At 37.6% G+C, this 25,985-nt stretch overlaps 6 protein-coding genes across 12 annotated transcripts; 3 read left to right on the top strand and 3 right to left on the bottom strand.

The window, feature by feature from the left end:
* The first annotated feature begins 1,044 nt into the window (after positions 1-1,044).
* LOC117128026 lies at positions 1,045-3,985 on the top strand. The gene is made up of 2 exons (XM_033279386.1): positions 1,045-2,301; positions 2,430-3,985. The coding sequence occupies exon 2, from the start codon at positions 2,697-2,699 to the stop codon at positions 3,843-3,845; it is 1,149 nt and encodes a 382-aa protein (XP_033135277.1). The 5' UTR covers positions 1,045-2,301; positions 2,430-2,696; the 3' UTR covers positions 3,846-3,985.
* A 7,257-nt stretch (positions 3,986-11,242) lies between these two features.
* On the bottom strand, positions 11,243-12,015 carry LOC103837391 (putative glycine-rich cell wall structural protein 1). The gene has a single exon (XM_009113750.3). It carries the CDS (start codon positions 11,918-11,920, stop codon positions 11,504-11,506), a length of 417 nt encoding a protein of 138 aa, XP_009111998.1. The 5' UTR covers positions 11,921-12,015; the 3' UTR covers positions 11,243-11,503.
* A 4,460-nt stretch (positions 12,016-16,475) lies between these two features.
* LOC103837392 (protein ORANGE, chloroplastic) lies at positions 16,476-18,452 on the top strand. Its single transcript, XM_009113751.3, has 8 exons — positions 16,476-16,814; positions 16,951-17,065; positions 17,127-17,243; positions 17,319-17,405; positions 17,646-17,722; positions 17,793-17,920; positions 17,994-18,130; positions 18,206-18,452. Exons 1-8 carry the CDS (start codon positions 16,636-16,638, stop codon positions 18,281-18,283), a joined length of 918 nt encoding a protein of 305 aa, XP_009111999.1. The 5' UTR covers positions 16,476-16,635; the 3' UTR covers positions 18,284-18,452.
* A 107-nt stretch (positions 18,453-18,559) lies between these two features.
* On the bottom strand, positions 18,560-20,189 carry LOC103837393 (inositol polyphosphate multikinase beta). 3 transcript variants are annotated; one of them, XM_009113752.3, is made up of 2 exons: positions 19,951-20,189; positions 18,560-19,610 (listed from the first exon to the last, which is right to left on the bottom strand). In XM_009113752.3, exon 2 carries the CDS (start codon positions 19,603-19,605, stop codon positions 18,781-18,783), a length of 825 nt encoding a protein of 274 aa, XP_009112000.1. In that variant the 5' UTR covers positions 19,606-19,610; positions 19,951-20,189; the 3' UTR covers positions 18,560-18,780. The 3 variants fall into 3 exon arrangements, with proteins under 3 accessions (XP_009112000.1, XP_033135286.1, XP_033135287.1); XM_033279395.1 differs by having other exon boundaries at positions 18,560-19,629; positions 19,951-20,059; XM_033279396.1 differs by having other exon boundaries at positions 18,560-19,625; positions 19,947-20,057.
* Positions 20,190-20,238: 49 nt separating this feature from the next.
* On the top strand, positions 20,239-23,255 carry LOC103837394 (peter Pan-like protein). 5 transcript variants are annotated; one of them, XR_004451114.1, is made up of 10 exons: positions 20,239-20,421; positions 20,550-20,598; positions 20,671-20,862; positions 20,943-21,173; positions 21,248-21,340; positions 21,423-21,610; positions 21,679-21,872; positions 21,987-22,150; positions 22,382-22,462; positions 22,500-23,255. XR_004451114.1 is itself a non-coding variant. In XM_033279391.1 (10 exons), exons 2-9 carry the CDS (start codon positions 20,581-20,583, stop codon positions 22,118-22,120), a joined length of 1,020 nt encoding a protein of 339 aa, XP_033135282.1. In that variant the 5' UTR covers positions 20,239-20,421; positions 20,550-20,580; the 3' UTR covers positions 22,121-22,150; positions 22,382-23,255. The 5 variants fall into 5 exon arrangements, 4 of the variants coding, with proteins under 4 accessions (XP_033135282.1, XP_018509674.2, XP_033135281.1 ...); XM_033279391.1 differs by having other exon boundaries at positions 21,987-22,046; positions 22,077-22,150; positions 22,382-23,255; XM_018654158.2 differs by having other exon boundaries at positions 22,382-23,255.
* On the bottom strand, positions 23,047-25,868 carry CAX1 (calnexin homolog 1). The gene is made up of 6 exons (XM_009113754.3): positions 25,620-25,868; positions 25,485-25,554; positions 23,870-24,999; positions 23,706-23,777; positions 23,503-23,613; positions 23,047-23,407 (listed from the first exon to the last, which is right to left on the bottom strand). The coding sequence occupies exons 1-6, from the start codon at positions 25,707-25,709 to the stop codon at positions 23,273-23,275; spliced, it is 1,608 nt and encodes a 535-aa protein (XP_009112002.2). The 5' UTR covers positions 25,710-25,868; the 3' UTR covers positions 23,047-23,272.
* Positions 25,869-25,985: the final 117 nt, after the last annotated feature.

Below are 25,985 nucleotides of genomic sequence, written 5' to 3' on the forward strand. Positions count from 1 at the left end.
CGCGATAGATTCTTCTCTCATCCCCAAATCCCCATCTACAAAGTTTGATCCTTGTTATAGTTACTCAGTTATAATCTTGATAAAAAAAATGCATGACACTATGAAACTGTATGACGAGATTGATAAATTAGTCTTGGTTTTTTAATTTAAATAAAGATGATTTTTGAAATGCTAACTTTTAGAAAATAAAATTATATTGTCAAAATAACATTTTAGAATACAATACTATATCAAAACATTTGATTTGTTCCTTAGAAAAGTCCTTTATTGTAACATGTAAATGCAAGTTCATTACAGACCAATTAAAATTTACCCCTTAGGTTTACAACGACCAAAGTAAAATAAAAGGGTTACAATTCACAATATATATTTTTTTCAGAAAAAATACTAAAAATAAGTACCTTTTCAGCATGACATGCAGAATTATAACTTATCTTAGTCTAGCTTTTTAATGTTAGACCCAATTTGATTATGTTAGCTTTCGAGTGAGCTTGTGGTCAATTGATAGAAAATTGTGAATTTAACAAAAAGATAAATTGCAAAGATAAAAAGAGAAAAGGTGCATTCTGTTTTTTCTTTATATTACACAAGTTTGTTATCATATGTAAGTAGATTTAAGTAGATGTATATTATGATATCCAAAACAATAATTAATTAATATCTGAATTTTATAAAATTTTAATAATTTTATTGAGATATTTCACATGAATATGTTCTAAATCTTTCAAGTTTCTTAAGCCATTCAACGAACTGGGAGCTTCTTGCAATTTGCCATACATTCTTCTTTCTTAACCCAACATTTTAATGTTTTCTCTCCTTCGACACAGCAAGCACAATATCTTCCTACTCTGGGTAAGGAACATTCTACAGGGAGGCACTGTCTTCTTTTTGCTTCTAGACCGTATGCGTCACCCACTATAAGAAAAATAGCATTTAAAAAAAAATAGAATTAATATAATAGTATATGCATAGTTACAATGTCTTTGATGATAAATAATAGAAAATAGAATATCTTTTATATATGCATCATTGCATTGTACATACACTGCTGTATAAGAACGAGAGAAATCATGATGAGGCACATGATAGTAAGATGTGACGATGCCATTATCGTAATACTCTTCTAAAAACGGTGTGTTTGTTTGCTATTTAATGGTTGTATTTTCTCGAAAGTACAATATAGACTATATATATATATATATATATATATAATATGAAAGAGCAACCTTATTAGTTATTAGTCTAGTATCTAAAATGGGATTCTAATCAAAGAAGATTATTATATTAATAAAAATTAATTAATTAATTTAAATGTATAAAATATATTAAGTCATTTATACATTAACAAATATGTATTTGAAAGTATTAAAGAATATCTCATAGTATTTTAAATTAAAAAATATATATCTTCTCATTTTTTATTAATTAGATATTCATTGAATTGTATGGATGAAATTGATCTACTTATTCATGCATCCATTTCATATTTCTAATTTTTTATTTAACATTTTACTTAGGAATAGGAAAAAACTAAAATAATTAAACCATAAATTAATGCATAACCAGTAAGAGTAATTTCATCTATAAAATTCAATGAATATCTAAGTAATAAAGAAAAAATGAAAAAAGAAACAAAGAAAAATATTTATTTAAGATATTATGAGATATTCTGTAAGACTTTTAATTACATTTATTAATGTATATATGATTTAATATATCTTAAATTAATTAATTATTTTTATTAAAATAATCTATTCTATTACATTAAAATCATGACCAATTGATAAATGTTATGTCCAACTAATTATTTTCATATAATTGAATCTAAAATTAATTCTAAGTGACGGCAGTTACATAATTTGCATTTTATTTGTAACTGGTATGACCCACTTCACTCTAATACTTTTCTTTTATCGATGTAACTGAATTATTTAACTTATTAAACAATTCTATGGTTATATTATTGAGCTTTTTAAAATTTATACACAAATATAATTACGAAGAAAAATACAAATATGAAAACTGAATTGTTTTTTTTTTTAAAACAAAAAATAATACTTACCCTTTCAAAGGACGGGTCAAAATCTAGTTATTATTTAATTTAAAACCCCATTTTAAATACAAGAGTAATAAGGTTGCTCTTACATATGTATATATATAGTTTCTATTGTACGTCTGTAGGTAATACAACCATGAAATAGCAAACAAATGCATCGTTTTTAGAAGAGTATTACGAAAACGTCATCATAACATCTTGCTATTTTGTGCCTCTTTATGATTCTCTCGTTCCTCTACATCAATGTATGTACAATGCAATGATGCATATTATAACAAATATTCCATTTTATCATCATAGACATTGCAACTATGCATATACTATATTTTCATTTTCCATTTTTAATCATATTTTCCTTGAGAAACGCATATAGTTTAGAGTTCAAGAGAAAGTATTTCCGTCTCCTTCCATGTTTTGGAACACGTTGTTTTTGATGTAACAACGCACCGCCGGAAAAATGACAATGTTATGTTACGCAAGCAGAATGTATAGCTCATTGCCCTAACCCAGCAAATTGAGCGGCTTAAGAAACTTCAAGAACAAGAAACATTCATACACAGGAAAAAACGTTACTTCAAAACTCTCTCTAGAAAACCCTAGCCGCCAGGGGCTTCCTCCCTTGGCCTTCTCCTCCTCTGCCATGGATTCCGGTCAGTTGACGGAGCCTGACCCTCCAGAACCTCCCGATCCACCCTCATCTCCCGTTAGAACCTCTAACAGATCTTTCTCTCCCGTCAAAACTCTCATCCTCTGCAAATCCCATATCATCAATGGAGTTTCATTCTTGGACAGATCTGTCTTCTCCAAGAGATTTTCCATCTCATCATTCCATCTCCTGTTACTGTCCTCTGCTTCGGAATCATTCATGAGTCTAGATTTAAATATGAAGTTTTCTCAGATCTCAGTGTATTCTGCCTCTGGAGTTCTTTGGCTTTTCATCTCCTCTCTGATTTTGGTCCTAAGAAGCTCTTCTACTTCAGTCCCGGTGGCTGGTTTGTTGGTGCCTGGTTTGGGTTCCTCCAATGGCTTTATTACTGCTGAATGTAGTCTCTTTTTATGGGTTTCGTTGTCTCCCGTCGCAGTCACTGTATGTTTTACCTCACAGCTTGTCAATCTGGTGGTAGCTTCGTGCACGGGTTGCTCGGCCCTCATCACCACCTCATGCTTCATTCATCTCCCAACAATCCAGGTTGTATCTCTGAGATTTTCAAACTTATTCACTGGTGTTGTGTTGATTGTTTTGGAGTGTTGTCCTGGTCTGTCCCTAGTCTTGGTGCGGCCATTTACTGCAGTATGCTGTCTCTTTACTGCTTTATGCAGTTCTGCCTGCGCTATATTGAAGTACTTTTGTATTCTGTTGTGGCAGCTTGATGGAGTTATGTCTGACATTTCAATTCCTTGGGTCTTGTTTGTCGATATTTACTGCTCTCTTTCCTCCTCTATGGAGTGTGTTCCCCTTCTAATTTCATCATCTACTTTAAGTGGTTTTGTTTCAGGAAGTAAAACGTTTAAGATTATAGATACTTCAGATATTGAAGTTCTAATCAAAGGCTCATCAAAATGGTGTTCAATCGCCTATGTGTGTGTAGCCATTTCAAGGATTGTCAATTGTGCACTTGCTTCTGTTTCAATCTCAGGAATTATATCACTGAATGTGGTTTTTAATTCTCAAGGCTTACTTTCACTTTGCAGCTTGGTTGTTGAGACTAGAGGACCTCTCCACGCCATTAGTTGTTTAAGTGTTTTGTATGCTTCTATCTTTCTTTGCTTCATTGTAATTGTTGTTTGATTGGCCAGGATGGCTTTGTTATCATGCTCTGTAAACACTTTCTCCTTAAATGGAGAGTAAGAATCTATAAAATTTGAGGTTTGTCTAAAAAAAAAAAAAGAAACTTCAAGAACATACTTGTGTGAATATCTCAATATAATTACAAAATTACAAATTATTATAATATAAAGATATTAATAAACTATTGCTTTGGGTATGACTATATATACACATCTACCATCTACTTTATAATATACATATGAATAAGAATAATACAGATTTATGTAAGAGAAAAAAAAAACAGAATGATGTTTTCATTGTGTTTAATACTATTGACAAGAAGAAACCGTGAGATACCATTGAACGATTTGACAAAGTCATTTGCAAAAAAAAATAATAATAATACTATTGACAAGCTTCAACATTCACCTTTTCATTTTGTTTTTAATATTTGCAATCTATCTCTTTGATTTGTTTCTTTTTTTTCTATTTGCAGTTTGTATTTGATATGTTCTATTTTTGTATGGATATTTTATCTTGCTATCTTTTGCTAGATCAAAGAGCAAATGCCAAATTATAACATATCAATGGGATAATCACAGTTTCAAGTTTTTTCTGTAAGCTTTTAATCAAAAAATATTTTAAGCTTTTCTCTTTCTTTCTAAAACTTCTCCTACCATATAATACCATATTCCTCTTCACTTCAGGTTTCATGTCAATTCGGATCCTGTAATTCAAATACATTGAATTTCTAAATACATAATGAACTTCGCATCCATTAATTACAATACGCAGGACTAGAGCACATACAAGAAGGGCGAACGGAACGATGTGAATGAGCGTTTTCTGCGAGAACTTGGCACGTGACTTATCCTTCTTAGTCATCTCCTCTGGTGGATTATTAGTAGGAAGGTGTGATAGACTCAAGAAGGTTTACTATCGTAAGAGAAGAGGGAAGGAGAGAGCGAGTGAACCAGAGTTGGAGGGAGAGAGTTGAGAAGTCAAGAAGCATTATGAATAAGAAGTGAAGAGAGTAAACTTCCATTTGAAGTAGAGTCTTTACAGTTACAGAAAAGGGTATAAATAGAGTTGTAATTGAGTAAGTGTCATTCATGCTTTTGTGGTAGTTTGTTATAGACGTCATGAGTCTGTACACTCCGATCGTTATGAGATCGGTGATTTAGAGTGAAGCTCGTCATGAGAGTGTAACTCGAGATCGACTACAAAGCTTTACTCCTTTGTACTTTGTTATTCAATACAGAGTTTGTTACATCACGAGAGAATAGATCTAAAGTCTATCATTGGTGCGGCGAAACTTGATCGGAGCCACCGCGAATCGAAGCAATGGTCGAAACGCGTAACGGAGGTGATCGCGAGAAGACGATGACCTCAGATGCAGTAAACCTGGCGGATCTTCAACAGATTCAAGACGACATAGCTCAATCGAAGCTCAATCACGAGAAGCTAGCGCATAGCGATCGCACAACAACGAAGAAGATCGATTCGTTGCAGACGAAGGTGGATTCAATCGAAGCGAAGCTGAATCATATCACCGACGTTTTGAGCCGATTCGAGACAACAGCGACGTTCACTCAAAGACCTGGGAAGGAGGTTGCTTCCGCGTCAGTGCCTCCAGTGGATCAGGTATCGATTCCTATCTCTGAAACAGGAGGATCGCCAACACATTTAGGTTATCGGGGAATCCATGGTACTCTTGCGAATAGAGATAAGATGTTGAGAAAAATAGAAATGCCTGTGTTTTCTGGTGCGTTGCCATTCGATTGGATCTCTCGTGTGGAGAGGTTTTTCAGGTTTGGCAACTACAATGAGGAGGAGAAGCTTCATTTGGTTTCACTAAGTTTAGAAGGACCGGTGTTACAGTGGTTCAACGGGGAGATTCGCAGTAAGCCGTTCTTGAGTTGGGAGCAATTCACAGATCGAATGCTTGATAGGTTCAGTGGTCCTATTGATAATGATCCGGCAACAAGATTGTTTCGTTTACAACAGGAAGGCGAGATTGAGGATTATGTGAATGAGTTCGAAGCCTTACGGAATCAAGTTACAGGGATTGATGAGAGGAATTTGATCAAAGTATTCTTTAATGGCTTGAAACCTGACATGAAAGAAGTGATTCGCCTGAAGGAACCGGTCACGTTAACACAACACAAACTGGCAGTGCTGAAGATGCAGAGCACGACGTTCTGTAGCGTGATAAGCTCGGCCGCTGGTGAAGGGCGGGGAGGCTATCAAAGGCAGTCGTCGGGAGCACGTGCTGGTACGTATAACAACAAGCACCGTACTGATACTCTAAAACTAGAGTCAACGGCTAATAAGGAAAACACACCGCTTCAACGCAACAATGTGAGACCAAGATTACAACATACTGACGCAGAGCTTGATCGTATGCGAAAGGATAAGATCTGTTTCAAGTGCAAGGCACCTTGGTCACCAGCACATAGAGACGTGTGTCCTCACAAAGAGTTGCGAATCTTAACAGTCATTAATGGCCTTGAGATGGAAGTGGTGGATCTACGTGACGATGATGAAGATCAGATACAAGATATGCGTCAACAGACACTATATACGTTGTCATTTAACTCGTATCTTGGCATTGATTCCCCTAAGACGACTAAGATGAGGGGATACATATGCGGTAAAGAGGTGATAGTCATGCTCGATAGCGGAGCATCTCACAACTTCATTACACCAGGAGTTGTGAACAAGCTACAACTGAAAGTTTATGCTGATAGTAGCTTGGACGTGTTGTTGGGTAATGGAGTGACTGTGAACGCTTTGGGAATTAGCCAAGCAGTACACTTCCAATTAAATGAAACCAACTTCATAAGTGACTTCATCTCTCTTGAACTGGGAAACGTGGATGTGATACTCGGCATTCAGTGGCTTGAAACATTAGGCAAGTGCGAAGTGGATTGGAGAGAGCAGCTCCTTTCGTTTGTCTATGAAGGGAATAAGGTGACTTTGGTGGGTGATAAATCCCTACATTGCACCAAACTCTCTTTCAAGTCATTGATGCCAGTCTATAAGAGTAGTAAGGCAGGAAGAGAAGTGCTACTTGCTACTTCTATAGCAACATCTGCGATTCCAGAAGTTCGTACAAAATTCTCTATGTTACTCTCTGCGTTTAAGGATGTGTTCACCATTCCTACGACATTACCTCCATTTCGGGGGCATGAACACGCAATCATCCTCAAACCAGGAGTTTCAGCTGTGTCCGTGCGTCCTTATAGATATCCTCACGCCAGTAAGGTCGCAATGGAGCAGATGGTCAACGATATGCTTACTACGGGTATCATTAGACCAAGTACAAGTCCTTTTTCAAGTCCAGTCTTGTTGGTCAAGAAGAAGGATGGTTCATTCCGTTTCTGTGTGGACTATAGATCACTAAATCGTGTTACAGTGTTGGATAAGTATCCCATTCCGGTAATAGATCAATTGCTGGATGAGCTTCATGGGGCTACTGTCTTCACCAAACTCGATCTTCGTTCAGGATATCATCAGATACGCATGATGGAGGAGGATGTTCACAAGACTGCGTTCAGAACCGTCGAGGGTCATTATGAATTCCTTGTTATGCCATTTGGACTCACTAACGCCCCGGCGACATTTCAGGCATTGATGAACAAAGTCTTCAAACCATTCCTCCGCAAGTTTGTGCTAGTTTTTTTTGATGACATCTTGATATACAGTGTGGATGAACAAGCGCACGAGACACATCTTCGTTTGGTGTTACAAGTATTACGGGAACAGAGCCTGTTTGCCAACCAGAAGAAATGTACGTTTGGTGTGAAGAGAATTGATTACTTGGGTCATATGATTTCAGCTCAGGGTGTGGCTACAGATGCAGAAAAAATTGAAGCAATGCAGAAATGGCCAACACCGAAATCAATCAAACAGCTGAGAGGATTCTTGGGCTTAACGGGTTACTATAGAAACTACGTCAAGAGTTATGGAGTTATAGCAAGACCTCTGACAATGTTACTCAGAAAGGATCAGTTTGGTTGGTCTCAGGAAGCACAAGCGGCTTTTGATGGGTTGAAATATGCTATGAGTCACGCACCAGTTTTAGCACTACCAGATTTCGAGAAGGTGTTTGTAGTGGAGTCAGACGCTTCAGGTTTCGGGTTGGGTGCTGTATTAATGCAAGACAAACAACCTATTGCTTTCTTTAGTCATGCTCTTACCCCTCGGGAACAACTGAAACCGGCATACGAGAGAGAACTGATGGCAATAGTCATGGCTATCCGCAAATGGAAACATTATTTGATTGGGCGGAAGTTTCATGTCCACACTGATCAGCGGAGCCTGAAGTTCTTACTGGAACAGCGCGAGGTCAATATGGAATATCAGAAGTGGCTAACAAAGATACTGGGGTTTGATTTTGATATATTTTATAAGCCGGGACAGGAGAACAAAGCGGCAGATGGATTATCTCGTTCGGTTTCTAACTCCTCTTCTCTTGTGGCACTTACTGTCCCTACTGTGCTTCAATGGGAAGATCTGTATAAGGAAATTAACGAGGATGCGGGTTTGCAAGACATCATTCGAAAGATACGAGAGGGCATGTTAGTCTCAACTAAATACCAGGTCATTGAGGGGAGACTATGGTCAAAAAGGCGTTTAGTTATACCAAAATCCTCTCGTTTCATTCCGTTGATATTGCAAGAGGCTCATGACAGCAAGGTAGGAGGACATTCCGGAGTTCTTAAGACCGTGAAGCGTGTTCAGGGGTCATTCTTTTGGAAAGGAATGCACAAGCAGTTACAACAGTATGTGGCAGAATGTGCGATCTGTCAGACGCATAAACACTCAACTTTATCTCCTGCAGGGTTGCTACAACCACTTCCGGTTCCAGAACGAGTGTGGGACGACATTAATATGGACTTTATCGAAGGTCTTCCGACTTCAAATGGTTTCAACGTTATCTTGGTCGTCATTGATAGGTTAAGTAAATTTGCTCATTTCATCAGCCTCAAACACCCGTTCACCGCTTTGGATGTAGCGAAGAAATTTGTCACTGAAGTGGTTCGTTTGCACGGGTTTCCCCAGAGCATTGTTTCGGACAGGGATCGCATTTTCTTAAGCTCTTTTTGGACTGAAGTTTTTCGTTTGGCGGGGACGACTTTGAAGTATAGTACTGCGTTTCATCCACAGACAGATGGTCAATCTGAGGTATTGAACAGGTGTTTGGAAACTTATTTGAGGTGTTTTAGCTCTTCACACCCGCGTTCTTGGCATGCTTATTTGGTCTGGGCCGAGCTTTGGTACAATACGACGTATCATAAGTCCTTACAGACAACTCCGTTTAAGGTTCTCTATGGTAGAGACCCTCCTGCATTAGTACGGTTTGAACCGGGTTCCACTTCGAATTTTGAACTAGAAACAGCGTTACATGAGCGAGACATGATGTTGGATTCTCTAAAGCGCAATCTGTTACGTGCTCAAGATATCATGAAGCGTCAAGCGGACAAGTCTCGCAGAGACGTGGAGCTAGCGGTTGGAGATATGGTTTATTTGAAGCTGCAACCGTACCGTCAGAAGACAGTGGCACGGCGTTTTTGTCAGAAGTTAGCTGCTAAGTTCTATGGTCCATACAGAGTCCTTGAACGTATTGGTACTGCTGCGTATAAGTTGCAGTTACCAGTGGAGGCTCGTGTACATCCGGTGTTTCATATCTCGCAATTGAAGTTGGCGTTGGGTCCTCATGATCAAAGTAAGGTACTTCCACTGGGGTGTATTGTTGAGGAAGAAGATCAGGTTGTACCTGCGGAGGTTTTGGATAAACGCTATGGAGCGCAGGGAGAGTTGGAATTGCTGATACATTGGCAGGGCAAACCCACTCTTGAAGATTCTTGGATGTTGTATGATGAGTTTCGAACGTGTTTTCCAACTTACCAGCTTGAGGGCAAGCTGGATTTCGATGAGGGGGGTATTGATAGACTCAAGAAGGTTTACTATCGTAAGAGAAGAGGGAAGGAGAGAGCGAGTGAACCAGAGTTGGAGGGAGAGAGTTGAGAAGTCAAGAAGCATTATGAATAAGAAGTGAAGAGAGTAAACTTCCATTTGAAGTAGAGTCTTTACAGTTACAGAAAAGGGTATAAATAGAGTTGTAATTGAGTAAGTGTCATTCATGCTTTTGTGGTAGTTTGTTATAGACGTCATGAGTCTATACACTCCGATCGTTATGAGATCGGTGATTTAGAGTGAAGCTCGTCATGAGAGTGTAACTCGAGATCGACTACAAAGCTTTACTCCTTTGTACTTTGTTATTCAATACAGAGTTTGTTACATCACGAGAGAATAGATCTAAAGTCTATCAAGGTGGTTCATCCTCTGTCTCTGGAACCTTGCCGTAGAGATAGGTGGAAATTGTACACATTGTAACAGTAGAAGAAGAACAAACTTCATCAGTTCTCACTTGGACAAAAGCACACTACAACAAACGAACTAAATGATCTTGTTCCTAGCGTCTTCAAGCTTCTTGAGAATCTCGGTAGGTGTTCTATCCAGCTCAACTGCTATTTTCCTCTGTAAATCTATTGGAAGTGTTGGAAACTGCTCGGCCATTAAAGTACCATACTCTTTATCATGAAAATTCACTGTGCATACACTGTAAGCAGCTTCGTTGTCTTGAAAGTTCCAGTAGACAAGTTGTATCAGCTGTCTTAGGGGTCAACAACTCTGATGCAAGAGACCCACTTCTCTGACTCGGCTTTGGGCTGCTCATCACAGAGCGGGTCTTCCTTATCCTCATGGTCCTCACCATTCTCCATCTGATCTGCACTGCATTTACCATTCTCTCGACTCCACCGGCCTCAAAACATTCCTTTCTTGCAGCTTCACGCTCTTCTACGATAACCAACAGCTTCTTCTTGGGATGTACAACAAACCTTCTAGGCGTGTACCTCAGAGGAACCATGGTTTCGTTCAAACATGAGAATCTGCAGACGGTCATCTGGGTCCAGAGACAGAATACGCACAGTATTAATTCAATGGGTACATTTGGGATCGAGCTTAGGACTTTGTCAAATCGTTCAATGGTATCTCACGGTTTCTTCTTTTCATTGTTGTTTAGATTCCTTTTGTATTTCTATCGACTTTTGAGATAATAATAATTTATGCTACTAAATGTAGAAATTACGTAATGTATCTCTAATCAAGTGTGTAATTGGTTCTTAATGTATAGATGGGCATGTAGCAGATACATTAATTGCCGTTTCTGTCTGTAAATGACCAAATATTAATAGGATAAGATTAGGAATAGTAACATGCAGCATAACTAGAGCAAGTTTTAATAGTAACAAAAATGCATAGATATGTATCGTTAATGCAAACCATAATCTTAACAAGTGAATAAAAAACTATAGTTATTTTCGAATACAAAACTGTTAAAACCGGTATGAGTTTCTAACGTATCATATTTTTCCATTTGATTATCTAAACACTCGTCTGGATACATACAAATACACTAAAGTATATCACATATTCATGCAAAGACGTTCATAAGATATGTCGACCACATAATCCATACCATATTTTAAGCATACAATACAAGACAAAGGAAGTTACATTTAAAAAGGGTACCAAACCTAATAACCTTGATATTTCAAACACTTAAACTACTCCCAAAACCTTTTAAGTTGGGAGTTACAAGCTTATCATCACGGATGATATTTACCACCGTGGCCCAAAGCGGCAACTTCACCATTAGAGCCACCACCACCTCCTCCAGACCGACCATTTCCGCTTCCATAACCATACCCACCACCACGTGCTCCGCCACCTCCGGAACCGTACCCATATCCGCTACCTGATCCAGATCCAGACCCATACCCATATCCGGATCCTCTTCCCCAACCCGTGGGAGATCTACCTGAGCCCGACCCGTAACCCCATCCGGATCCAGGAGCAGAACCCCAACCCCAATTGTAATCCCAGTTTGGCCCACGGCCCGACCCACTTTCGCCTTGGGTGTTTTGGCCTGGTGACATGTTACCTTTTGACCATGCTAATGGACGAGAAACAGAAGTCTTGACAGTGATTAAAAAGAACAAAACCAACAAGAGCCCTTTGATCATTTTCTTTTGTTGGTAAGTTTTTTATAGATGTTCTTCTACTTCTAAATCTTGTTTTGCTATGAAGTTATTGTAACAAAGCTTCTCGCACCATTTATATAGGCAGCAACATGAAGCATTACTGATAGACAACGGTCAGTGACAAGTGGGTTTAATAGTGTGAGATGGGACAACCCACCCTTTCTGAATTTCTTTTTTCAAAAACTTATTTTCTGAGGAAAAACAGGTAAAAAGAAGAAAAATGCATTGCAAATGTATCTCCTACACATGTTGAGCTATACATTTTTTTGGTTATATAATTTTTCACTTAAGACGTAGTTATCAACTGTAAATAGGCACCACCGCCCTAACAATATAATAAGATGATCAATCATGAAGCCACAAGCTGTCAATTTTCTCACCTTTTTGTTTTAAATATCAATTACCATAACTAACCATATGGATTATCTTTATTTTCTCAACTAAAGTCGGCATTAAAATATATGTCAAAAGGAATGATTAGATGTTTGGTATTACTGAACTACTTGAGTTTCTTTAAAGTAGAAAATATTATCTTCGACAAACCCTTTAAGACGCGTTAACGGCATTCCCATTTATATTTTTTACTAATTACGGCTTGTGGTTATGAAATGTTCTGCATTATCATCATCACTACAACAAAAATACATCCATAAAACAATGCTACAAACATCAACATCAACATCATCAATAATTGTAGAAAACCACCAGTTCATCATTACAATAAATTAGTCGAAGCCTCTATTGGATTTTGCAAGGTATATTAATTGTTCATATATCCTCTCTATTTTCTGATCTCGAATTTGTCTTTGTACCACGAGAAGCCAATATATCCGCGGATTTAGTTGATTAAATGGCCTCTTAAGTCTATTGTAATGATCAGGTGGTAATGATTTGTGGTAAGTTCAGGTTTAATGAATGTCTTTTCGATCAAAATTTCAGAATGATCGAATAATGTTTACCTAGGATATTATCGATTGACTCATCGAACTCAATTGGAAACCTTCCAAACTAACATTAATTTGCTATATCAAGTTCAAAGGGTCTATACTTTTCTAAGACATAACTTAAATTCAAACACTGAAATCAAGAAACTATTCATGCTTGTTTATGTATGATTTTATTATTAAACTATAATTCTAGTATGTTATTTATTACGTATGTAAGAGGTCATCATATGGTTTTGCTTATATTAGCTCGGTGTTTTGTAAAGTTTTTTTTTGTAAAATTGTAAAGGTATTTTTATATGATGATATCATTTCGCAAGTATGAAAAAACGTGTGTGCATAGAAACTGGATAGAATTCAAGAAGTAAAACTTAGATGCAGAGGCAATAAAACATAAATATTTAATGAGACGAAAAAAATAACAGGCTAAATCAACTTTGTAGACGTCGATCGATTCATCTTGTACGTGCATCGAAAATATATTATATAAAACATATATATTAACTTAATAAATGGAACAGACATATAAATTCTTAATTTCAGTGATTTAAAATTACATTTATAGATCAAAAAGAACAATTTATTTCGTATTCTTTCTGTAATTGATATCTAGTTTTGTTACTTTCTGATGCTTATGGTTGTTTTACACTAAGGTGGGGGTATTGGATCTAGAAATTTGATGGAATTTGAATGAATTTTAGTTTCCATTAAATTCTACTGTTATTCAATTATGCATTTCATCAATTCTTTCAAATGCTTCTGTTATTGGATTAAAGATTTGTAATCAATTTTCTAATTACTTTAAATTCTTGTGTTATTCACTATTTGATAGATTTTGTAGTAATGTTATTTGAAAAGAATTTAATGGAAAATTATTGTAAAAAAACAAAGAACCAATTCCTTACTCTTATGAAGAGAATTGTATCGTAATAAAACACAACAATAATCACATTTATCTCTATTTCTCTGTTTTTTATTTGTTCCAAACGTAGGGCAAAGAATGGTGACGATCAGTCTGAACCTCCATGTTCACATACAGAGTTGTAACTCATGCCTTTCTGTTGTTGTAATGATAGTATAAACTATTGCACGGCGATCATATGGTCGGAGAATCATCGCCGTCATTTGCGACGGGAGAGAGAGTAGTGGTAGCACTCGTGGTTTCACGTGTTATCCTGTCTCTCCTTCTATCTCTTATCCCTCATGGTGTCTCCCTCTTCCTCCTCTGCCTATCCACTTTCCTCATCGAGTAACGCGCCGAGAGTTCTCCGCTTCTTCTCTCTTGTTTCAGAGCCAGGTAATATTAATTTCCCCTTCGTAATATATGGATCGTAATCTTCTCTCTATCTCGCTAGGATAGTTTCTGGAACTTTTCAATCTAGTTGACATTTGAAAAGCATGAAACTCGTACTTACCGTTTTTGTTTTTAGTCTTTTTGTTATCATTAGTCAATGACGTTAGTTTAGTACTTACCGTTTGCTCATATTATTTGTTTGTATAAGATAATCATTTGCATATACATATGTATGTGAAAGATGACTAGTAAATATATTTATTTTTTCAATTTTTGTATTAGGATGGAAATCGGAGAAACATCACAACCAAAAATCCAAAAATTTCATAGATTTTAGAGAAATTAATATTCTTTCCAATTTATGTCAATTCCTTTAAAATCCATAAGGAAAAGTAAACATAAGAATTATGTAAATGCATCCAAACCTCGTCAAATCTTATAAACTACTGCAAAATTTTTTATTTATGAATTCTTTGAAATTCTATTAAATTCCTGGATCCAATACCACCCCCTAACTGTATTTATACTTTAATGATGGTATCCACCTCATTCTACAAAATTTACACTAGTCCACAAGTTTACACTGATTTTGTTATCCCAGGCAACGATTTTGTTATCCCAGGCGAGGATTTAGTTAGCTCTATAGTAACACTCGAAGTTTTTGGATCTAAGAAATATCTAAAGGATCCTTTTTGGAATGATGGCAACTTTTAACATATTTTCAACGGTGAAGCGGTCCACACGCACAACTTCCTACGGTGGAGCAACTACCATATGCCATGTCTCTTTTAGGATATGATCGAATATTCATTTTCATAATCTATATTGTTATACATATACATAAATATAACAGACCCAAAAAATATCTGAAAGCTCACTACCTAGATTCAAACTATTGGATATTAATAGGGGTTCACATAGTGTTTCTTACAACATTCCTCCAGTTTGTTTCAAAATATCTAGAAAGTGGATTACGTATATATGATGTGAATGGATCAAGTTGTGTAGTGGAGTGAACAGGTTGGAAAATCCGGACTGATACATCCCATCTATGTAAATTTTCTTCAAAAAAATGTCTCATCGTGAATATATAAGCTTATGTGCCGACAAAAAAGTATAAGCTATGTAGAATTCATATATGCATATTAATAACAATACATGAACATTAAAAAAAATCAATACTTTTTTATATAAAATATCATATATACTTTGTTAAATAAAAAATGTAATGTATATTTAAAGTTTCGATTTAGTCCATAGGTTTCTAACAAGTTAACAACATTATGTGAACCTTACCTTTTATCACGTGCTGGACTCACTAGTCACTAGGGTCACTACTAGTTCCACCCAGGTCCCCCAATATTACACAACATTACATAATGAGAACTTGATTGGCTTAAATGCAATAGATGTGAATGCATATATGAAAATCGTCCTATTGCAGTTTAAAGTTTTATTGAAACTCTACTGTAAGATGTAATCGAAGTGTTAGTAGCACATTGGTAAGTACAAAGGGTTGGTTTATTGTGCCCTAGGTTCAAACTATTTTTAGTATAAAAGATTATATTTAATCAGGGTATGAATAGTGACTAAGAAATGATGGAAAATAACGCATTTTTTAAAGTTCCTAAAAAAATTATCATTCACAGAGAATATTTTTTCCTTTTCATTTTTTTTGTAGAGAAATAAAGAACAAAATTATGTTTTGCTAAATTTGAGAATGAACAACCATTTTTTTTATTCTTGCTATTTTGTTCACTTATATTTTTTTCCTATTTACTTATCAACAACTGGTTTAAGTTTATGATAAATCCAAATTTAACATGTTTACTCCAAATCTAAAAAAGATTTTAGGTCTAATCTGGGAACTCACGGTATATAAGATTAGAGGTCTAAAACCCATTGTTTTACTGAAAACTCTTTTTTGTGTAACCGGGAACTCATGGTATATAATATTGGCACATGGCAAAAAGAAAACTAAAAGTTAGATTTGGGTCAACATGTTATCATCTTATACTAATAAGCGCATTGTAAAAGGCCTTTGCAGATAGGAAAATGTTTACAAAACCCACCAAAACATTTAATATAATTCGACCCGGCCCACTTATGTATTTTTTTTTCTAAACACCTTTAAAGATAAACATGCATGGATTATCCATAACAAAAAAAATTCCCAAGTGTGGAGAAAAAAAATATCCTGCCACCACAAGTTTTCTGAAAACGAAATTTATTTATTTAATTAAACCTACCAACACTAAAAACAAGTGTAAAAAATAAACAAATAAAATATCGCCACGTACAAAAACCACAGTTCGTAATAGAGTGTGGTGGTCTCTCTCTCTCTCTCTCTCGGTCTCGATTTCTGATTTCTCACTGTACGACCAAAACTAAACCACACAGACACATAAAAGAACAGGCAAACTAATTGATCCGCTGCTGCTGCTGAAGACTTCGAAACCATGTCTTGTTTGGGTAGGATCTTGTCTGTTTCCCACCCACCTGATCCGTACGGTTCGCGTTTTTCAGTTTCAAAGCTGTCTTCACCAGGGAGAAACCAAAGGCTGAGATGGCGTTTCACGGCCTTGGACTCTGACTCTTCCTCTCTCGATTCTGATTCCTCCGACAAATTCGCTTCCGGGTAATCAAATTAAGCTCTTTTAACCGATGTTTTTGTTATGCCCATGAGAGAGTTGAATCAGTAAAGTTTCAGACTTTGGAGTTTAATCGTTTTTGAAGTTTCAACTTTTTGATTTTTTATTATTTTTTTAATGCAGGTTTTGTATCATAGAAGGGCCTGAAACAGTACAGGACTTTGCTAAAATGCAATTACAGGAGATTCAAGATAACATTAGAAGCAGACGAAACAAGATCTTCTTGCACATGGAAGAGGTTTTATTAATTAGTTTCTATAACTGTCTTCCTCCTTTGTTAACTATCTGTTAATACACAGGTACGGAGGCTAAGAATACAACAACGTATTAGAAACACAGAGCTTGGCATCATAGACGAAGAGCAAGAACATGAACTACCTAACTTCCCCTCTTTTATCCCATTCTTACCTCCTTTGGTAAGTATTTAAACACTTTCTTTAGAGGGTTTTGTGTGTTTTGTATTGATAATAAATACATTTTGATTTTGCTAGACTGCTGCCAATTTGAGAGTCTATTACGCAACTTGCTTCTCACTCATTGCTGGGATCATCCTCTTCGGTGGCCTACTAGCTCCTACTGTAAGCCCTTCTTTAAGATTGGCAATATACTTCCTCCGTTTCTAAAAGATCCATAAGAAAAAAATTGTTTCAAATAGATATTTGTTTTTTACATTTTTCATGCATTATTTAATGGTAAATTTTAAACTTCAAAAAAATTATTGTGATTATTAATGTATTGTTTTTTTTAATATGTGTGAAAATTTTAAAATTTTATATTTTTGCTTTATGTAATATAGTTTTGATTTGTAACTTCTGCAGCTAGAGCTGAAGCTAGGTATAGGAGGCACATCATATAAAGATTTCATTCAAAGCCTTCATCTACCTATGCAATTGAGGTTTAGTATCTCTCTTTATATGCATTTGCAACTTTATAGAAAGGATGCTTAACTCTTGTGTGTTCACCAGTCAAGTAGACCCAATAGTAGCGTCCTTCTCTGGAGGAGCTGTTGGTGTGATCTCAGCGTTGATGGTTGTTGAAGTCAACAACGTGAAGCAGCAAGAGCACAAGAGATGCAAATACTGTCTAGGAACTGGTAATGATGCTTCCTCATAATCAAGAGATACAAATACTGTTTGGTTTTAACAACGGTATCTTATATAACACAGGGTATCTAGCATGTGCTCGTTGCTCTAGCACAGGTTCTCTTATTATATCTGAACCAGTCTCAGCTATTGCTGGAGGGAACCATTCTGTATCAACATCTAAAACCGAAAGATGTTCAAACTGTTCTGGTGCTGGAAAGGTAAAAAACAACAAACCTAAAAGCTCAAAAGCTAAGATGTGGATGCTAAGTTGTATGTGTGTTGTTGTTGTTTAGGTGATGTGTCCGACATGTCTGTGCACAGGAATGGCTATGGCTAGCGAGCACGACCCTCGGATTGATCCTTTCCTTTGAATCTGCAAAACATTCCACTTCCCCCACAAAATCTATTTGTCATTGTAACTAGAAATGGTATGTACTGATGAATAATGAGAACTGCATCCTTTCATCTGTATATGTAACACACACAATGACACTATTGGAAGTTATTACATAATGTTAGATTTGTATTCGTCTTGCAACACTCTAAAGCTCAACACTCTCCGTTACTCCAGAGTTAAGATCCAGAGCCAGAAACAAAACAGTCTAACATTATGTAATGAGATTATGTAATAACAAAAACAAAAACACTCAAGCTCCAAATCTAGTTTACTTCCATGGAAACTTCATTAAAGAAAAAGTGCAGTACAATGGTTTGGTTCGGCAGGACATAACCAAATTATACAATTGAAAGAGACACAGGTCTGTATCTAAACACAGTTAGCCCAAGGAAGGAAGAACTGGAGATTATTATTTGAAGGGACACACACAGTTAGTCCCTAGTGCCCATTCTCACAGCGGTTGTCTGAGCTCTAAAGTATATCTTGAATAAACTTAATGAAAGAGCAGAGTCCACCAAAGAAGTTATGATCAATAACACCGTTTCCATCAAGAACATGCGCAAAATCCACCAGCTTCACCTGTGCCCTCCTCTCATCACCCCCTGAATCATTCTCATAAACCATCAAGACCGAGCAAGAGTTGAAATGGTAAAGCGTCTGCGTCTCAAACCAAGCCTTAACCTCCAACAACTTCACCAAGATCCCATCAGAACCTCCGTAAACTTCTGACGCATATGCACAGTCCGGTACCGAGTCATCAGCGAGCGAGTTCGACGACACAAACTTCCTTAGAGCCGTTCTTGCACCATCAGCTTTATACGCAAGAACAACCCTCTTGTCCGGTCTCCAGAACCTCGACTCCTGGCAGTCGAAAATCTTCAAACCCGAAACCCTAAACCCCAAAGAGACCGTAGTGGTGGCCCTATCTTTCTTGATACATTTGTTAAAATACTCTTCAGACACGTCAGGGTACCAAGTCCTAGACCCAATCTTAACATCCATAACAGAAGGCTTCACGTAGCTCGAAACAACGTCTTCAAGAACCATGTGTGGAAGCTTGCCTGATCCGTCAGAGGCTTCAACGAGCTGAACGCCGTGGTACACAGGGAAGTAACCACGGATGTGGTCAGGAACGTTCTTGTTTGAGGAGAAGGACTCGTAGAACTTAGCCTCGTTTTCGCCGCGTGCGTCGCCTTGAAGCGGCTTGTAGAATCGTCCTTGGTTGTCTACGAGGGGGCCTAGCTTCCCATCTTTGGCGATGTGGCCAGCGACTTGGTGTTCAGGGACCTTGAGCATCTTTTCTGCAACGCACAGAGTAACAAATCAGATCATTGATGTTGTAAAGTTTCATCCTTTAACCAAACGCAGAGTCCAGAGACGACGTCGTATTAGAGAGATTATCATATAGTATAACAGAGTTCCTCGAGTTCATCGAAGAAGAGGAGAAAATGAAAAAAAAACCGCAGAATCATACCATCAATGATAAATAAATTGAAATCTTTAAAAAGTAAAAAAAAAGCGTATCGAAAAGTTAAAAACTTTCGATTAAAATATGAATTGAATGAAAAAAGTACGATCTTTGCTAATTGAGTAGGTGCAAGCCGAAGATTAATCGAAGAGCATTGAGGAAGAAAACATTACCAAAGAAATCTCCACGGAGAGAGAATCAAACAATGAGCAAAGACGGAACAACAAGTTGTGTGTGATTGTTGTAATGAAGAAAAAAATGCTAAGCTATCTTGTCGGGAAGACGAATAACTGAATCAATTCTCTTTACGCAAATGGTTTAAATACTAAACCGGACTCGTGATAAGAAAATTAATGTAGACCGGGTTTTAGAGAACCGGTTTGGGTTCTTTTTTGGGTAATTGTTGTAATGAATGATCTTTGTCGGGAAGACGAATAACTGAATCAATTCGTTTATGCAAATTGGTCGGAATATTAAACCGGACTCGTGACGAGAAAATTAATGTAAACCGGGTTTTAGAGATAACCGGTTTAACTTTTATTTTTAATTCGGAAACCGGTTTGAGTATATAGGGATTAATCATCTGATGATCTTTTAAAATTGGCCGTCATCTTCAACCTCCGTCTGGCGAAATTAGGGTTTAGGTAATGATTCCTACTTCGATTGCGTGCGTTGATTATCGTTTTAATTCAATCATCCATAGTTCTGGGTTTTTGAAAAAAAACTAACTTTCGAGCTCATTTTACATAAATGTATCTTCTTTGTATTCCAGAATCTGTGGAAGCTTTGCTGATATCAATCAAATGGGTCGTTTCAAAAACGTAAGTGGAAACACTTCTTTGATGATTTTCTCTGTATTTACTGTGTTTTCTAACACTTAGTGATGATATTAGAATAAGAAGGGTAGGGTCAATGTGAAGCCAATTGCGATGAAGAAGAACAATCAAGCGAATGTTGATCACGTCACTGGTGACAAGATCCCAAAAAGCTTCGTCTTTTCGAGGACGAAGCTTCCCGCCTCTGTCAAACAGCTTCAGATGGATTTGAGGAAGCTCATGCTTCCCTACACTGCTCTCAGTTTAAAGGTCAAGGGTTTTAATATATGTTTGGAGGGTTTGTGATTTGAGTGACCATTTACTGATGCAAAAGTTGTTAACCTTCGCAGGAGAAGAAGAGGAACACTTTAAGAGACTTTTTGAATGTATCTGGTCCAATGGGTGTTACTCATTTCCTTATGCTAAAGAAGACAGCGTCTGCGTTGTCTCTGAGAGTAGCGAGAACCCCTCAGGGTCCTACTCTCACGTTCAAGATTCATCAGTACTCGCTAGCTTCGGATATAGCTCAGTCTCAGCTTCGGCCTAGATGTCCTCCAGATCTTTTCAAGAATCCCCCTTTGGTAATCAATCTCAATCTCTCTTAGTTACTTCCTGTTTGGTTTTGCTAACGGTTGAGAGTGTTGTCTTTGTTTAGATTGTACTTTCTGGATTTGGTACTCAAGAGCTGCATCTGAAGCTAGCTACGATCATGTTTCAGAACATATTCCCAGCTATTGATATCAACACTGTAAGTTTGTTTGTGCTTTTTATTATTACTGGTTGTAAACTTGTTTTCAGCTAATTTGATTGGGAAATAATATGTCTGTCAGGTCAAGCTCTCCACATGTCAGAGATTAGTACTTTTGAACTACAACAAAGACACAAAACTCATTGATTTTCGGCATTATTCCATAAGGCTTCAGCCTGTAGGAGTGTCTCGTAGGCTCAGAAAGTTTGTGGAAAAGCATGAGGTTCCTGATCTTAGGAATCTGCAGGATGTTAGTGATTTTGTCACCAAGTAAGGATCTCATTTGATTCCAGTGTGAAACGAATTATTGTGATTGTTTGGTGGCTTTTATGTTTCAGGGCTGGTTATGGATCAGAGAGCGAAGGAGATGAAGAAGCGGCGACAGTGACACTATCATCTGATTTAGGCAGAGTTAATAGGGGGTCCACAAAGAGTGCAGTGAAACTGCAAGAGATTGGACCGAGGATGACAATGCAGCTAGTTAAAGTGGAGGAAGGGTTGTGTTCAGGAGGAATCATATTTGATGAATCTGGTAAATGCTCATCTTATCATCCCCCACAGCTCACATTGTGTTTTTTTTTTTGTTAAATCTTGGCTACGACAGGATGAATCATCTGATTTTTGGGTTTATATGGGTTTGTTTCAGAAAATGGGGATGAAAAGATAGCGAAGAAGAAGCAAAATGAAGATGGTGAAGAAGAAGAAGGTGAAGAGGGTAGTGAAGAAGAAGAAGAAGGTGAAGAGGGTAGTGAAGAAGAGATGGATGAAGATCTTGAATAATTGAGACTTGGGAAAAGCAAGTTTTGTTCTCTGTGTTACACTATAACTTTTTTTTTTTTTTTTTTTTTTTTGTCGTCTTCCCATCTAAGCTAGATCAAGTGGAGAACAGACGAGTCGATTCTCCGAGGAGCATCTCCATCTGTCCGGATCTGATCTATATGGGAGAAAATATAATCTCTGGATCTTGCCTCTTTCGCTAACGCGTCTGCCCGGCCATTCTGACTCCGAGGAATGAATATGAGATACACTATAACTATATGGGTGTGTTACACTATAACTATGTGTGCCTTTAGATTGAGACTTGAGATAAAGCAAGTTTTGTTCTTTGAATCTCTTAAGTAGATAAAGCAAGTTTTGTTCAAAAAAAAAAAAAAAAAAGACATCTATTGTCGGGCTAAATATACACGGTTAGACTCTACTTGGTCGTTTAAAACGTAAATACGTTTAAAATCACTAAATTGGTGACGTTTGAATAATTTAAAATAAATTTGACTTATGTACCCTCAAATGTTTATATATATAGCGAGTTAATTGCACAACGTGTGTAAGCAGGTAATGTACAAAAGCAGAAAGTGCAATTTGATCTTCTTTTTTTTTGTCATTAGAAATCATGAAATTGTATCTTTGTCAAAAGACAAGGGGATGAAACAAACAAAGTACTGAAATAAAACTCATAACAAGCTCCACTAGGAGATTCAAAGCATAGAGAAAAGATGATCAATCTGATGTGATCATCTTTTCTCTGTGCTTTGAATCTCCAAGTGCAATGTGATCAATCTGATGTATTTCCGTTTCGAATTAATATGTCTAGTATCCACATAAATGCTTTCTAATTGTTTGAAATAAGTGCAAGGAAGAAAAAAAATGCTTGCAAACTATAAACTCATTGATGGATGCTGTGTTGAACACTGAACAGATGTCTATTCAACTCGAATGAATCTACAAATATCAAATGTTTCCTCTCCAAATTTAGTGGAAAGTGAACGATAAAAATAAGTTTTCAGCGATGACCGATAACAGTTGATCCGAAACACAGCACAATTCTATCTTAATATGCTACAGCAGAAAACACAAATAAAATCAAAAACAACATAAAGAAAATCTTATCTTTCCTTTCAAACACTGTTCTTCTCAATTCTAAAACACTTCCTTCTAATTATCACGTCTCGGTTGCCTTTTGCGGGGAGCAGCAGCGGTTTCTTCCTTCTTCTCTGACTCATCTCCACTCTTTGAGCTCTCTCCTACTTCTGGTTTCTTCTTCTCCACACTCGCCGCCGCCGCCGACGCCTATACCAAACCATTTTCATTTATTTAGATTTCACGTGTCCCATACTCTTTACAAAATACATATACAACAGCAACAAAAATGCCATAAAATTTACCTTTTTGCCACCGAAGATAAGCTTGATGAAGAGCGAGAAGAATACTATAACAATGGAGACTAGGACACCAATGGTTAAGTTTGGTTGTTCCTCAGCTTTCTCAATCAATTCCTACAAAAACGACACCATTTTCAAAATCTCTTTAGGTCTGAGTCATCATCATAACAATGCAACATGGATTGAACGAGGGAGGAGAAACTTACTGTGATCTTGGACTTGTAGGCACTTAGGAAGGAAATGTCTGCAACCTTGTTCAACAGATCGAACACAACCTTCTGCAACCCATCATTCACATATGTAAGTATTTATTCAAGAAGCCAAATGTATATATTAGTAGAAGTTTGATTCAGTTGGAAAATCAATTTACCTGGTAGCTCTTGAGACCATCTGCAGATTCAGCAGCCTTCTCTTCCTCCTTTTGTTTCTCTTTCTCAACATCGAACTTAGGCTTCCACGTTGTCTGTCTGTAACTCTCAGCGACCTTCTCGTCTTTCGCTATCAAAATGTTGTCAAACAAGATACCGTCTTGCATCGTCCAGATCTCTATACCGATAGCTGCAATGGGCTCGTAGTCAGGTCTGTCTAGCTCAAAGTAGTCAGGGTTAGGGATGTCTCTGGGCTTCCAGATTCCTTTGTAAGCAGGGTTATCAATCATAGGTGCACTCCACTTGCCCTTGTAAGCTGGGTTTTTCTTCATCGGTCTCTTCCATTCACCGCATCCTGGTGCTGCTTCACACTTGGGGTTGTCAATCTTTGGTGCCTCCCACATACCATCTTCCTCATCATCCCAATCTTCAGGTTTGGTTGCCTCTGGGTCGTCCACCTCCTCAGGCTCATCGTCTAACCATCCTTCGGGTTTCTCGGCTTCGTCGTCTTCTATCTCCATGGGTGCTTCCTCGTCCCAGTCCTCAGGCTTCACGGCGTTAGGGTCAGGGATCTTGGCTCTCTCATCCCAGTCTTCTGGCTTCTTGTCTTCAGGGTCAGGGATGGTCTTGTCAGGGATCAAAGCAGGCTCAAAGTCCTCTCCAGAGAGTAGGTTAGCCTTCTTCTTCTCCTCTCCATCAACCAAGATTCTAACCTCGTTGTCTGGCTTCAAGATGGCGGTGTAGACATGGGAAAGCTTGTCATAAGGAACAGAGGGAGGGAACTTCAGATGGTGCTCAACGTACTCGCCGCTCTTGGGGTTCTTGTGCTTCAAAATGAAATGAACTTTGTTCGTAGCTCCACACTTGTCGGGTCCAAACATGATGGAGTAAGGAGATTCACTATCGAATCCCTCAGGTGTCCATCCAGCTTCCTGTGGACGGAGGTACTTCAAGTAAGCACCACCACACTCAAGCCCCTCCTGGAAACGAACCTCGTACTGAAGAACAATGGTTCCGTCCTTGAGGTTTAGTGGCTCGTCGAGAACTTTAACTATACCGTACTTACGAGCCTTCTCGCTCACGAGGAGTCCATAGTCATCATGTCCTTCACTCTTCTCATGCTTCCACACACCTGAAAACAAATAAAAGTGGTCTTAACAAAGAAGCTTCAACGAAAAGTGGGAGAATCATCAGCAACAAACACCTCAGGTTCAACAAAAACACACAAACACATGCATGCTCTAATGCCTTGGCAATATCTGTGTACAAAGAGCAAAACAATTACTACTACTAAGTCAGATTTTGCATTATAAGATCAAACATTCAACATCATAACGTGAGATAACGAATTACACTACTACTAAGTCAAGATTTGATTCCTCTATATGTTGCCTGCAACACATTACAACTCAGCTGATTCAAACTTCACATCAACATTCTCGATTTGATTCCTCTATACGTTGAGTGCAACACATCACAACTCAGCTGATTCAAACTTCAATCAACACTCTCAGATTTGATTCCTCTATACGTATAGATCGTTCACATTCCTAATCAAGACGCAGATCGGAACAACACCATACCAAACAGTGAGAGTGTAGAGATATACAACAATACCTTCGTAATCACCATTCTTCGATACGATCCAACGGCCATCAAATGCCTCATCGAACGATTCATACAACACCTGAACAAGAAAAAAACGAAACTCAGATCTAAAATCTTCAGATCTACCGAGAAAATCGAAATTACCGTTTGATCGTCGCAGTAGCAAAGCTTCTGGAGAGAAACGAAAGCTAAGACAAGCAAAACGGCGGAGAATAGCTGCCGGTCTCTCATCATCGGGAATCTTAACGGTGGTTCACCGGAGAGTAGATCGGAAAAAGAGTAGAGAGGATTGTAATTTTCGAGAAAGCTCTGAATAATAATTATATATTCAATTCCCGTAGACCCGGTGGAGTACTGGAGTGTGTCAATCTGTTGTTTCCACCAATGAAACGGTTCGCCACGTCGATTAAAAATGAGCTCACCTACGTGTGTAGTTTACACGTGCGCATTACGGCTAGTTTAAGATAGTTAATTATTGGGCTGGGCCTACTAAAGAACTTGAGAGTCTGC

This window comes from Brassica rapa, chromosome A09, assembly GCF_000309985.2.
Source record: "Brassica rapa cultivar Chiifu-401-42 chromosome A09, CAAS_Brap_v3.01, whole genome shotgun sequence".
Classification (NCBI taxonomy): domain Eukaryota; kingdom Viridiplantae; phylum Streptophyta; class Magnoliopsida; order Brassicales; family Brassicaceae; genus Brassica; species Brassica rapa.

Bases quoted from the DNA above. Each gene is read 5' to 3' on its own strand.
- LOC117128026 (XM_033279386.1), top strand. From the start codon at position 2,697: ATGGATTCCGGTCAGTTGACGGAGCCTGACCCTCCAGAACCTCCCGAT.
- LOC103837391 (XM_009113750.3), bottom strand. From the start codon at position 11,920: ATGATCAAAGGGCTCTTGTTGGTTTTGTTCTTTTTAATCACTGTCAAG.
- LOC103837392 (XM_009113751.3), top strand. From the start codon at position 16,636: ATGTCTTGTTTGGGTAGGATCTTGTCTGTTTCCCACCCACCTGATCCG. The intron at 16,815-16,950 runs GTAATCAAATTA...TTTTTAATGCAG, and splicing joins TCCGACAAATTCGCTTCCGG to GTTTTGTATCATAGAAGGGC. The intron at 18,131-18,205 runs GTAAAAAACAAC...GTTGTTGTTTAG, and splicing joins ACTGTTCTGGTGCTGGAAAG to GTGATGTGTCCGACATGTCT.
- LOC103837393 (XM_009113752.3), bottom strand. From the start codon at position 19,605: ATGCTCAAGGTCCCTGAACACCAAGTCGCTGGCCACATCGCCAAAGAT.
- LOC103837394 (XM_018654158.2), top strand. The intron at 20,863-20,942 runs GTCAAGGGTTTT...TAACCTTCGCAG, and splicing joins ACACTGCTCTCAGTTTAAAG to GAGAAGAAGAGGAACACTTT. The intron at 21,174-21,247 runs GTAATCAATCTC...GTCTTTGTTTAG, and splicing joins TTTTCAAGAATCCCCCTTTG to ATTGTACTTTCTGGATTTGG.
- CAX1 (XM_009113754.3), bottom strand. From the start codon at position 25,709: ATGATGAGAGACCGGCAGCTATTCTCCGCCGTTTTGCTTGTCTTAGCT. The intron at 25,555-25,619 runs GTAATTTCGATT...TTTCTTGTTCAG, and splicing joins GCTACTGCGACGATCAAACG to GTGTTGTATGAATCGTTCGA. The intron at 23,778-23,869 runs GTAAATTGATTT...GATGGGTTGCAG, and splicing joins ATGGTCTCAAGAGCTACCAG to AAGGTTGTGTTCGATCTGTT.